Source organism: Malurus melanocephalus, unplaced genomic scaffold, assembly GCF_030028575.1.
Source record: "Malurus melanocephalus ecotype Western Australia unplaced genomic scaffold, MMel_1.1 scaffold_11, whole genome shotgun sequence".
In the NCBI taxonomy this organism is placed as follows: Eukaryota; Metazoa; Chordata; class Aves; order Passeriformes; family Maluridae; genus Malurus; species Malurus melanocephalus.
Window position 1 is genome coordinate 1757152 of NW_026623243.1, and position 13846 is coordinate 1770997.

Sequence of the window (13846 nt, forward strand, 5' to 3'; positions counted from 1 at the left end):
ACAACACAGAGAGATATTTTGAGAGGCCAGCAAGATCACTGTGTAGACAGCCTAGAATGTGACTAACATCCCAAAGAGTTCAGCAAAATTTGCTTTATTCCCTTTATTACACAGGGACACCCTGTTGTATATATCAGCCAAGAATTGTACAGAAGATTTCAGACCTGTGCAATATGTACTAGACAACTTCCAGGCAGATTAGATTTCTACATGCACCTATCCATCACTTTTCAATACAAACAACAAGACAGTAGAGACAGTTACATAATTTTAAAACACATTCTGTTATGGAGCACTGATGGCCTTTTTAAGTTGACAACTAAATTCCATCCTTTAAGCATACACACCTAAAACTCACTTGAAAGTTTTTTTCACACTATGCTTGTGCCAGCTCTTTTGCTCTGGCAAACAGCCATTCTGTCTAAGCCAAACAGCCTGCAAAATCAGGGCACCAGACTTCAAGTTGGAGCAATGAGTTTCATTCCAAAAAGATAACATTGATTAAAAAAAATAAATTATTGTGTGTCTTAAAAAAAGTAATGCTTTATTTATGATCTATTTAGGATAATGACTTCACTTTTCCTAAAGACTTTTTTTTGTTGCTCTTTCTTGGCGTTTTTTCTCCTGTGCTACTGAAAACCATTGTATAGGCGGCTGGAAACAGATTCAAAAAGCTAACTAGTCTAACTTTGTCCCTTACCCCTTTCAAATTGTTCCCAGTGTGTGGCTATACCAGACTTTCCTGTCTGTTTTTCTGGAAATACTTTTTAATTGAAAATTAACCCCGCATCACAACATTTTTCATTATGATGACCATGTAAACATGCTGTATTTAAGACTAATTCTAAGCTTTTTGTGTATACCAGTCAAGGATCAGGATCTTTACAGAATATTCTTTCACATAGCTGTTCTGAACCTCTTGCAGCTACTCTTCTTTTCACTGTCACGACCGCTCAGGACTGCAAATGCTTCCCACATTTGTTGTCCCCTTGTTATATACAAGAAGTAAAGGACAAGAAGGTAAAGGGCACCTATCAATATTAGCATCCTTAAGGGAATAACCTAGGATTTAACTATGTTCACTAATGTGTTACCACCATCATGCAATATTGATTATAGTTCTCCTTGGCCAGTAGTAATTAGATGATATTTTTCAGTGTATGCTTGTATAAGCCTTGGTTTATAACTGATAAGGTATTTTATTGATTAGTAATCAGACACAGGCAGTATGAAAATGAATGTGGATCATTACTTCATATATTTAACCAACATTTTGGCTCTGTACATACAATTCCAGAGAGTTGTGTTCAGCACCATACATATGTGGACTCTAGACAACATGCAGTCACCTGTCTTTGCCTTTGTTTTCATATCAGGAAATATATTTATTCAACAGAACTTCAAGATCCTGCACAAGAAATATACCATATGTTGGCAGTCTCATGGAGCACACTGCTCCGTCAAGCTAGGTTGAGACTAGCAGGTTGAGACAAGATGACAGCTTGCCTGCGTCAAGTGATGATTTCCTGAGGCAGGGACAAAACAACTACTTGTTTTAAGGGAGGCGTAGAATACTCTTCAGTCCCAGAATGATAATATGGTTAATGTCACAACAAAGTACAAAGTATTTTACTGCTGGGATAGCCAGTAATTAAGAGCACTGGAATAATAACAGACTTAGCCTATCTGTAAATACTAGGCACTTGGTATATACTTGCAGATACCAAGTTTAAGTATCCAAATGAGTTAAAAACCTTAATCTGCCACTGTAACAGTCCTTATATAAATCCTTCTTCACCCTTTCCCTCACCAGAGCATGACAAAAATTTAAGGTACATACTAGAGCCTCTAGGGCTGCAGCCAGCAGAGGGCACAGACGACACATGCAGAGACTGGCAGGTACCTTATAAGGCTTTCACTGAAAAAAGTTCAACACAGTCTTTCCGTTCCCTTCAGCAACACAGCTGCTTGACTCCTACCTACAAACCGAAAAGATGACTAGTCCCTCCCTAATGGAGTGCCTCATTAGCAGAAAAAATGCATGTCTTATTCTACAGGTTTTTTTTTTTTTTTTCCCCCAAATATCTGGTTATATCAGAACAAACCTGAATATACCAGTGAGACATTACCTCTTCTCATGCTCTCTTCTCGGAGATTTCATTCAGCTGAAGGCTTCTTCCCCTTAAGATCTAACCCAGGGAAGTGGTTGAGTCACCAACCCTGGAAGTGTTCAAGAAACAACTAAATGTGGCACTTAGTGCTGTGGTCTAGTTTACAAGGTGGCTATTGGTCAAAGGCTGGACTCGATGATTCTTGGATGTCTTTTCCAATGATTCTGCAGCTGGGCACTGCATGGTGCCATAACACTGCTAAACTGGTCCTGCAGTGTGTCAAACTCAATGGAAAAGACAGAAAAGTAAAATACTTTATCAGTGGTTAAATATTTCCCAAAAAGATTAAGTGGCTTGTCTGTCTACAGTCACACAAGATAACAGATGGCTTCAAGCCAGAAAAACAAATGTCCTCTGAGCTGCTAATTGTTCCAAGGCAGCAATATGTTTGCATACAATATTCTATTACCAAACACTCTGTATAATGAAGAATGCCTTCTATAATCATACAGTTTTGAAAAAGATATGACAGATTTTAGAACAATATAACAGAACTTGGAACTTGGAAAAACACTCAAGACACTATAAGTCTTCAGTCATTGTACAACTGAATCAATGTTTTATACTCTATCTGTGCATCTTCTGCCAACCTTTTATAAGAATATACCCGAAATGTATTTTTTCAGACTATTACTATATCTACAATATATTGTTAATTAAACTTCCATCACTATGATACTCAAGCACTACTGAAAAATTTAATATTTCTTGCAAAAATAGAGACTGCTCAGTTTTATGTGAGTTGTCCTCCATGCAATAATCAGAATCACTTCATTCCAGAAATCACTCTCACAAATGGACTGTTTTTATTTTGCACATCACCAGCTGAGTGATATATGGAGATGGGGAAATTCTTAAATTATCAGTTTTAAGGCACCCAGAAACTTCAATGTGAACTTTTCCACCCATTTCCCCAGTTAGGTGTAATGTAAATTGTAAATGGTAAATCTGTGACTGCTGTGAGGATGCACCTATGTGTCGAGCTATGCACCTATGTCTGGTTGCTATTCAGAGACAAGTAAACAACCAGAGTTCTGCTACACTCCCCCTCCATGCGGGGTCTGAGCCGGTTCCTTTCACTGCTACCAATTTTCATGAAACTTCAAGCGTTATATCATGATTTGAAACTTCCGAAGACACTGTCACTGCCTCAATTTTAAGAGTGGCATTCAAAATTCTGACTCTACCCGAACTACCAATGCTAGGGATTAGCATTAGGAAAAATTGACTACCTGTAGCCAGAATGAAACCTTATGCTACCAGGAAAAAAAAAAAAAGAAGGCTTCTTTTGTTTGTTTGAGACTTGCCACTAAATATAAGCTCCGGAGGAAAGCAATCAGATTTAAGAGAAGAAAGAAAAAATAATTCCCAAACATTACCATTAGGTGGCAGGGCCAGCTCCAGCATCCAATTTCCTTTTGGAATATGCAGTTCAATTTAAGAGTAGTAACTCAGTACTTTTAGAATTACACTACGAGTAGATTTGACTGTATCTAAAACCAGGACATAAAAAACCATTAAGTTTTTCACCTCTGCAGCTAGCCCACAACCAACTGCTCTTGAGAGCAAAGTCTCAAGAGCTTCCATATCTTGTGGTCCAACTGATGTAACCAGTGAAGTTTTGTTACAAACTGCATTCTCTAAATTGCTGAATTATGTCTCTAAAAAGACCAAGAAAATCAAATTTCAAAAGGCTTTGATGAATGTGCTATGTATCAACAGCAGAGGTATCCACATGAAATGTGTACGGGTCTTGTTTATACCTGCATGAATATCCTGTATCAACCAATACCACCAGCACCTGTAACCTTTCCAGAACATCAGATTTCAGTAACAAGTTCTGGGACTGGCAAATGGATCCAGGAGAAGTGTTAGCTCTGTGTTCATGGGTAAAACAACCCTTTCTCTAATGCTCTGTGGCAAGACTGTATTCTGAACATCATTTATCCAGTGCAGGCAGAAGATTCTTGGTGAAGTAGCATGTCCCGTCATTGACCACAACACAAAGCGACCATCACAAGCATCCCTGGAGGCGAGGAATCATACCAAGGGTGATTTTCCAAAAATTGTCACAGCAGAAATGAAATAAAACCATGGCAATCCCTGGATCTGAACGTCTGTCACTACACAATGAACAATTCAAGCAGTTTCATGGGAACAGTGGCGGTCGTAGCCGCAGGGGTATGAGCGCTGCCATCACTAGACATGAGGAGTCTACAAAACCGATCCTGTGAAGCAGCACAAGCCCATCAGCTCTCGTCAGCCAGTGCTGCCAGCGCGGCCTCGGGCCCCCTTGCTGGGTGTGGGATGCTGTACAGCCCGCCCACGGCAGCAGGTCTGCGCCAGGCCGTCCCATCCTGCCACACCCCAGGGACCAGACGGTTCCCCCAGGATCCCCGCGGGGTCCGGAGCCGCCCTGCCGCTCCCTGGGGCTCGCCGTGCCTCTCTGCGCCGCCTCGGCCCCTCAGGACCGTGGGATTGCCCGCGGCCCCGCTCGTCACGCCAACCCCGCGGCTGCAGGGCGGCCCGCCCCCGGCCAGCGCCGGCCCCTCCCGGGGCGCTGCCGCCGCTCCCGCCCGGCCCGGCCCGGCCCCCGCCCCTTCTGCAGCGAGCGGCGGCGGGAGAAGGGCGGCGGCGCCGTCACGTGAGGCCCTGCCCGCTCCGCTCCCCGCACAGCCCCGCCGCCGCCAGCGCCAGCCCCGGCCCGAGCCCCGCCGCCGCCTCGCCTCGCCTCTCCTCGCCTTCCCCGGCGCTCCCATGCCCAGCAGCGAAGCGGTGCCGCTGGGGCTGGGCGCCTGCCGCAGGTCGGGGGCGCTGGGCGGGATGCTGTCGCTGGTGGCGCGGCTGCTGGAGTGGCTGCGCTCGCTGTTCTGGAAGGAGGAGATGGAGCTCACGCTGGTGGGGCTGCAGTACTCGGGCAAGACCACGCTGCTCACCGTGCTGGCGGTACGCGGCCCCCCGGCCCGGGGCGGGGCAGGGCGGTGCGGTGCGGGGCCCGCCGGCGGGGCAGGGCTGCGGGTGGGGCGGGCGCGGCCGCCGGGCGGGGATGCAGGGGCCGCCCGTCCGCCCGGGCCGCCGCCCCGCGTCCTTCCCCCGGCAACAAGTGCGGGCTTCGCTGCTGCGGTGGAGCCGCCGCCTGCCGTGAAGTCCCGCGGCGATGAGCTGGGGTGCGGTGGGATGCGGTGGGAGGGAGGAAGGGGGTGCGGGCGGGAGACAGTATGAGGCAGCCTTTGCATCGTTTGCAACCTCAAGAATTGCACAGCAGCAGGGCCAGTGTGTGTGTGAAAGTGTTTCCAGAGGGAGAAAGAAGATGTTTCCTGGGTCTGGCTGCAAAATGTGCCCATGTTGGAGCAGGCTCATGGGCATAGCGCCTTGCTGTGATTCAGAGTTGGCTTTTTGCAGCCAGTGTATCCCAAAATAATATATTGTGCATCCCCCAAGGCCGCAACTTGCCCATTGCTGAATTCTCTCCTCCCATCAGTTGCATCAGTACTAATGCCTCCCACAATTCCTCCATAGCTCTTTCCCAGCATTCAAGTCTGATTCCAGCAGTCCGTTTTCCCTCTGGTGATGGCCTTGCAGCCTCTCTGTTGCTGACACCTATCATGACACTTTCTCTTTTGTCACCATGCTGAAATACATTTCTCATCTTTGTTTTCTGTGCCCTCCAACCTGCATTTGGGTCCATACCAAAGATTTGTTTTCCATCAGAAGATGGAAATAAATAAATAAATAGATATATTTGCTTACTACTAATTATGAAGCTTATTGTGTATCGTTTTCTGCAAGGTGGTATCACTTGTGATGTGTATTGCAGCTTCAGCTGCTACGAGATAGAAATTTTCAGATGTTCTTCAGTCCTTACCGTGAAAAGCTGATCATAAATCAAAACCAGACTGGGAGGTGTGCTGCCTAAAGTCAGAGAGATTTCAGCATATGGTATTTGTTTCTTGCTTTTGTATATGATTGTGGATTAAGAGAAAAATAGGAGATTATGCATTAGAGTGAATGAAGAAGAGGAGAGAGGGCAGGAGAAAAATGAATGGGGTAGTACAATTGCCCGGGGAAAGTATGTTCTGGGTAACATCAGCAATCAGTAAACAGAATATACCCGTAGCTGGTATTTTAGTTGGTTTGTTAGGCACGCAGATGGTCTTGGTAAGACAGGCCTTGGTGCTTCTTATGCCCATTGGAAGTGTTCATTTCCCAAGGATGGGGCTTTGGGAAGGGGAAAAGGCATGACAAATTACATTGCTTCTTGGATTGTTACCATGAACAGACTAAGAAGACATAATGTTTCAGAGGCCTTAGTAGTGTGTGGTGTCAGACTTGATGTGTGAATGGGTGTCCACTCCCTTGTACTGTACTATCCATGGAGTGGCATGATAGGTGTTTGTTTCTCTATGTTAGTACTTGAACACCAGAGCAGTCCTGTAACCATGGGTCTGATTTCCCCAGCCACTGTTACATCTTAAGAGTATTCTACAAGGCATTCATGTTTTGTGACTTAGGGAGGTTTTGTAGCTTTTGGGTCCCTCAGTCATGATACTCATCAAAGAAAAGTGGTTGGAGAATTTTGAAAAAAAAAAATAGGATAAGGCAATTAATAATAATTTACTCTTGAATACCATTGATATGGGAAGGGCAAACAGATTGGGAACTCTATGTTTGTGAATATGTGGCTAGAGTGTGACAAGATGAAAATAACTGTTGCAAAATACTGGCTACTTAAATGCAAGCTGCAGTGGATCAAGAAAAAACATTATTGAAAATTACTATTTTTTCACTTTGCAAGAGCATTCATATGCTAAGATTGAATAAACACTCTCTGAGATAATCTCTGCTCTCAAGAGTTTGAGCCATATTTAGTCCTTTGTTACCTGTTACTGGGAATGTGCATTGATATAATGGAATAGAATCTGGTCCACAGTTCTTGCTAGGGAGGTAATGACAGTGTTCATTATCAGTTCAATATTCAGAAACTTTCAGAGGACATTACAAAATTCTTCAGAATCAGTTATTTTTCATGTATGTTGGCATGTGATCTACTTTTTTTTCTGAAATATAACAATAAACTTTTTTGCACTGCCTAAATATTCACAAAAATAGTCAAGACTTCCTTAGCAAGCACTATAGTACAGACTTTTTACTTTATTGTAGTTGGGTGGTTACAGCACGTGAAGCAAAACACAGTAATCAGAGCTCTTGGACTGATGTGGGCAAAAAAGTCAGCCTATTGCTTTCTTTTCTTCACTGTGTGGGGGAAAAAAGAACTGTAGACATAATACTTTGTTTGTATCTGGTTCCATTCAATCAGAATGGGAAATTTGTAGAGGAAAAGACTGAAGACCAGTGAAGGGGATGCTAATTCTTTACATTCTGTTCACAATACCAGAGCAGTTATGGTGGTTTGGTTTTTAATTTATTTTCTTCTTCCACTTTAGCATATTACATATGAAGTATGATTTGCTGACAGCAGTGGAATCCTGGCTTTCTATAGCCTTCTGAGTCAGCTCTCTTGTTTTCCAGGCATTCCTGCCCTTGAGTAATGATTCTACATTTTCAGAGTTCATGTGTTCATGTGTGTTTATATGCTAGTCCTCCACAAGCATATGTGCTATTTAACAAAGTTGTAGAATCATTAAGGTTGGAAAAGACCTCCAAGATCATAAATCCTAACATTTGACAGAACACCACCCTGTCAGCTAAACCATATCTTTGTGCCATATCCAGTCAGTTCTTGAACTCTTGACATCCCAGTCACCAGGGATGGTGACTCCACTGTTTTCCTGGGCAGACCAGTACCCAATACACAAGAGAGTTACTGGTTGGCTTTGTCTTACGTTATCCAGTTAAATTCTGTGAGTGCTGAGTATGTGTATCTGCATGAAACTGCAGGTGCTTTTGTCTTCACTTTTTTCCATACTGCTGTTGACAAGTTACTGAAGCAGGGAAGAAGAGGAAAAAAAAGAGACAAAAGATGGTGAAGATATATAGTATATATATAGTGGCAGTATATAGTATAGTTATATACTGTAGGTATGTGTATATATATATATATATATATATATATATATATATACACTGTAAATATACATATATAGAGACAGATATAGAATTTAGGAAGAAGATTCCCCTAAATAAGTTTGAACAATAATTGATGGAAGTTCTTTCTTGACTGAAGGATCTAATTCCAAACTCTGAAATCTTGTGAGACAATCCAGTAGCTGTGAACAGTTATACACTTTTAAAGCAACAGATTAAAAATTATTGACCTTAGATTGAAAAGGCAAACCAAAGCCAGAGTGTATTCTCACTCCACTGCAAATAGGGAAAAGTTTCAAAAATTGTAGAGATCCCAGGAACAGCCCTCGAGGGGTAGACTGAGAGACACTTTGCTGTTCTAGTGTGCCCTGAAGGTCTAATACTCCATTTCTCAGATGAGAGAGAACTGATGGAGTTCATGTCTGCATCCTGCCTTGTCCATATACCTGTTTTTTCTTCCAAAAAAACCCCAGGGCACATGGGCTGAGGAGATGAATATGGGCAGAATAGATATGGAAGGGTAGCGGCCGGTCTGTAAGCTCCTGCTTTCCTGGCTGGATGACTGGAAAACCAGGATTGTGTGTATTGCAGAGAGCACCTGGGCCTCTGTGTGGACATAAGTAACTAACTCTGCCCATCTTATTGTACCGTGTCCAGGAGACACAATAGCTTGTTAATTGCTGTTGATAGCAAATAGCTTGATACATTTTCAAAAGGAAGAATGAATGAGTTACCTACTTTGATCTGAGTTTTGTCTTGATCCTCAAAAGCTCTCTTCTGTAGTGGGTAGAAGTCTGTAAGATTCCCATTGGCATGATGAGAAGTGTCTCCAGTGTGAAAATATTGCTCTGAGCTGGGGGAGGAGGCAGCATTGGTTTTATGTATTTGGTTTTATGTTATGGGACACTGAATTAGTGCCTTGTATTTTCTGTCTTAATGGCATTCTCATAGCTCTGCAGCAGGATTCCTCTGCTGTCACCTACACAGAAGAAACAGGACTGCATATGGTACTCTCTACATGAGTAGTCCTTCACTGCTTTTATGTTTGAAGTTAAACCCTTGGTAACAGCAGTGAGAGACTACAGGAAGAAATCACGGTGTAGTCAGTTTTATAATATCTGATCATATTGAGGGTAAGACTAGGTGACCTTTGAAAGTTTCTTTCAACTCAAGTCATTCTACAGTTTGGTATTTTGGCTATACTGCCAAATGATCAGATGAAGAATTATCTGAAGTCTCGTGGTTTCTGGGATGATCTTTGTTGCTGAAGAGAATAAAAGATCATTTAAGGGGACTGAAATGAACAGTCTTCTATGATGTGACAATGCAGTAATTGAAGTGCTGGCCAGTGCTCTTGCTGAAAATTAATGTGGTATGTTACGGTATTGTAAAATAAAATTTTTAGATTGCAAATGAGAACCTTTCTTGTATGTATCAACTGTTTTATAATAAATATAATTTTTGTTTTATATTCTAGTCGGGGCAGTTCACAGAAGATATGATTCCTACAGTAGGCTTCAATATGAGGAAAATAACAAAAGGAAATGTTACCATAAAGGTAGGTGTGCATGTTTGAATGAATACTGAGTGACTGAATAATAGAGTAATTTCAACTAGAAATACGAAAGACAGGAAATTTCCTTTAAGATTATAGGATCCATTATCTGTCTTCCTGGCTCCAGATAACTTTTTTTAAAGCATATAGTCACATTAATCTGTTTGATTTCATTATATTCCATGCCAGGCAGAAGCTTTGTTGCACTTTTTTGATTTAGAAAGGTCATAAAATGTGGAGATATTGAGGTAGCTGAGTTGACTCCTGGGGATATATCTATCTTCTTTTTTCTCTCCACCTCCCCACCTCCTCCCAAATGTAAGTGAAATCTGGAGCCACTTGACTCCTAACTTAGGCATCTCAATGGAGAGTGTGCTTTAGCTCACATGTCATCTATGCTGGAGTAGAACATCTAGCTTAAGTCAGTTATCAGGGAACCATCTCTTAAAGCTATAGAGACACATAGTCAACAAAATAGATATAAATCACTCCAGTAACATTGAGGCTCTGTCTGTTGTTTGATTATGGAGGGAGCCTGGTTGATTTGTCTAGATCAAATTCACAACTTTCAGCTAAAATTTGGTAAAGGGAGTCTAGATTTTTGACTTTACCTTGACTTTTCCCTCCTTTTCCATAAAATGTAAGTTCTTTTCTGCCTCAGTTCTACAGATACTCTTCCTCTTGTTTGGTATGACTCCTAAACCRCTGATCAAAGTCCAGAGATGCCACAGTCAATAAAAAAATTGCCACATTCAACCATAGTTCATAAATAATCCACAGGAATAGGTATTTCCTTTCAGTTCCTTTATTTCCTGTCTTTTGCATAGAAACAATGAGGCCGTGATTTATGGAGAGAAAATATAACCATAATGCTGCTGCAGAATTGTCAGATATGGAAGAAAAAATGGTTGATGGTTTATTAAATTAGGCAAAAAGCTTTCACAAGTAAGTAGAGCCTTCAAAATAAAGTATTTTTTGAGCTAGGATAAATAAAGAAGCAACTGAGTAATAGTTTATACCAGAGTTGTCTACGCAAATGATGTTGCAAGATTAAGTTGTGCAGAGAGAGTATCTGTTAGTTTCTGTGAAACTGCCTTGTTTTACTCTGTGATCTCAAAAGTCTATATTTAATTGCTATAATAGAATTTTTAAGGAGATAATGCTAACATAATTATTATATTTATTAGTTTCAAAAACGATACTTGGTTTGGAAACAAGTCTGCACAGGAAGATACCTTGACTTGTTCTCACGATCTCTCTGCTACAGCAGCATACAGTGAAAGTAAGGGGTGCAGGGGGTTATGACTCTTAAGCTAGATGCTTATTTCCTTGTGAGGATAAAATAACTTATATGTCATTATTGCTGTATCTAGGTTAAAATCTTACAGCATAATTGCTAGATAAAGTTCCAAAACTATTTTATGTTGAGACGAATGACATCATTTGTTGATAAGCTGATGACTGAAGAATGATGAGGGGGTGTCTCTTGCTAGAATCCTTTTATGAGCTATCCTTTTTGCAGCCCAGTTACAGGGATTCAGAGTGAAATTTTCTTTAACCTTTTTATCCCAACAGAACAGGTAACCTTTCTCACAGTAATATTATGCTATTCAACTGGCAGCTATTAAAATTCATGGAGAAAGTGTTACTTTACTACATCTGTGAAGTTCTTTAAACTTGATAGAAATTATCTCTATGCTAAGCAAAGACCTGACATTGGTCTGACCTTTTTCAGAGGTTTCAGGGGGCATGGCAAAACAGAAACAATTAATCTTACTATAAAAGTGAGGCTGAGAAATCATCTGGGTCAAATAGTCATCAAGTGAAAAGCTGACATTCTAGAAGTGTAGGACTGATCACCTTTAGAAAAACAAGTTGCCAAGCCAGCGATTAGCTGATACTAACAATTTATCTGGTTTTGGGGTAGGCCATTAAGAAGCAGGTACTATGCTAGTGCAGTGTCACTGCCTGGTTTCTTTACTTCAGCTCCACCTGCAGATTCCATACAATTCCAGAAGGCAGAAAGAACTGAAGCCCATGGTCTTCTTTCCTATCTTCTGATTTTGTCAGTCATTTCCAGAAGCCAGTAGATTTATTCTCCTTTATAGTCTCTAGTGTTAGTATTTAAAAGTATGGTCACTGGCATGCCTGTGTGCATGAGTATTTACCTGAATCACACTAAAAAGCACTGATTTACACAAGCCAAAAAATTTGTGGGATGATGCCAGTTTCATATGTTCTTGAATTGAAGTGAAATGTTTAAAAATGTAAGGCTATTTAATCATGAACTGTCAGATTTTGGCTTACAATATATTTGATAACCTGTAACCTGTTATTTCTAAAAAAGGAGGAAAAAAAGGAAAGATTTTATTACACTATGTGTGAAATCTGAGCATGAACCTTTATATTTTGAGGTTGTGGTTGAGTTATTAAAGTACAGGCTGATCTCTAGCATCAAAATATTTGATGTACTACAACTTAGGGATCTGCTAGAACTATTTTAATGAAGTTCATTACAAAATTGATGGCTCTCGTTTTTTTCTTTCCTGACAAAAAGATCTGAYTGAGTTGCTTTGAGATCTTAATTCCAAACAAGTTTGCTGTTTGCTGAGTGATTCAATTTTAATGGATTTTCTGTAATTTTGGATCTGCTTAGTGTTAGTAGACCTTTTGCTTTGGTGAGATTTACTGTTCAACAAGCTAGACAGCAATTAATAAAATTAACCAGCCAAGTTTTAAGAACCCCAGAAGACATGAATCGTGAACTGCTGTTTAAAGTGATTGAGAACCTCCAACTAACCAAGCTTTGGTTCTTGCAGTGATGGTCTTAGAACAGTCTCAGTTAAAGGGAAATAGAGTACCACAGACATGTGTAGGCACAGATAATACTGCAGCTTCATTTCCCTTGCTCTTGCACTTGCTTTTCTTAAAATGGCACCACTGGGCAGATTGTGCACTTCCTGGCCATTGCAGTCYGGAGGGAGCAGAGAGCTGGTGCTCAGGGGACTGGAGCTGGCAGGGCTGGCTGTGGTCACCCCGGCTGTCACCACTAGATGCCGGTGTCCCTCCACCGCATCCAGTGCAGGCCGGGCTGCAGGAGGGCAAAGCCGAGCTTCTTGCTGCCTGCGCTTTGCTCTGATGTGGCAGAGGGAGGAGAAGGATACTAGCTCTGTGCATTCCTCTGCCAGTTTCCTTTGTTTCAGCACTCCTCCTCTGGACTGTAGTGTTTTCAGGTCTCCACAGAAGCATCCTCACAGCAGCAGAGTCCTCCTGCTTTGTAATGCTTCATTGTACTATTTAAGTTATCTTACCTGTCATGTCATCATTCCGAATATCACGCAGTAATACAAGCTTCTGTGTGAACTCCCTGTATAGCTCCAGCCATATTTCAGCACATACTGGCTATTCTGTGTGGCTCGGGTCATCTGTGGCTTGGGTCACATCCGAAAAAGCTGTGCCGTATCTGGGCTGATTTCAAGTTAAAGTAGTTATTTCTGTAAAAAAGGATTTTTGCTGGATGTCCTAGTGATTTATGACAGATGGCTGTAAGAAGAGTTCTACTGGTGGATACAAAAGGGCTGTGATCCATGGCAGGAGCCCCAGTTATTAGTGCTAAATCCCAAGGATTGTTTACTGTATTCATTAGGCTCTTGGATGCTTGGACAGGTGCACCTTCACCCAGTTTGCTGGTAGTACAAAAATGGGAAGAGTGGCTGGCACAGCAGAGGGTGGTGCTGCCATCCACAAGGACCTTGGTGGCTCGAGAAATGGACTGATAGGATCCTTAAGAAGTTAAGTACAAGATCCTGCACCTGAGAAGGATCAACCCCAGCCACCACTATAGGCTGTCTGACTGGGAAGCAACTGTGCAGAAAGGGACTGGGGGTCCTTGTGGACACCAAGTGGACACTGGCAAGCAGTGTACCTTTGCAGCAGAGAGACCAGCACCATCCTGGGCTGTGTTAGGAAGAATTTAGACAGCAGGGCTAAGGAGGTGATCCCTCCATTTTATTCAGTACTGTTAAGGCCATACCTGATGTGCTGTCTAGTTCTGGGCTTTCACTGGGGAGGGGAG

At 42.0% G+C, this 13846-nt stretch overlaps 1 protein-coding gene across 1 annotated transcript in view; it reads left to right on the top strand.

The window, feature by feature from the left end:
* Positions 1 to 4801: 4801 nt before the first annotated feature.
* Positions 4802 to 13846, top strand: part of LOC130580879 (ADP-ribosylation factor-like protein 8B) — a 23424-nt gene continuing 14379 nt past the window's right edge. The window contains exons 1-2 of the mRNA XM_057378656.1: positions 4802 to 5117; positions 9694 to 9774. Of these exons, the coding sequence (XP_057234639.1) occupies positions 4929 to 5117; positions 9694 to 9774 (270 nt within the window). The 5' untranslated portion in view covers positions 4802 to 4928. The remainder of the gene's footprint in view (positions 5118 to 9693; positions 9775 to 13846) is intronic.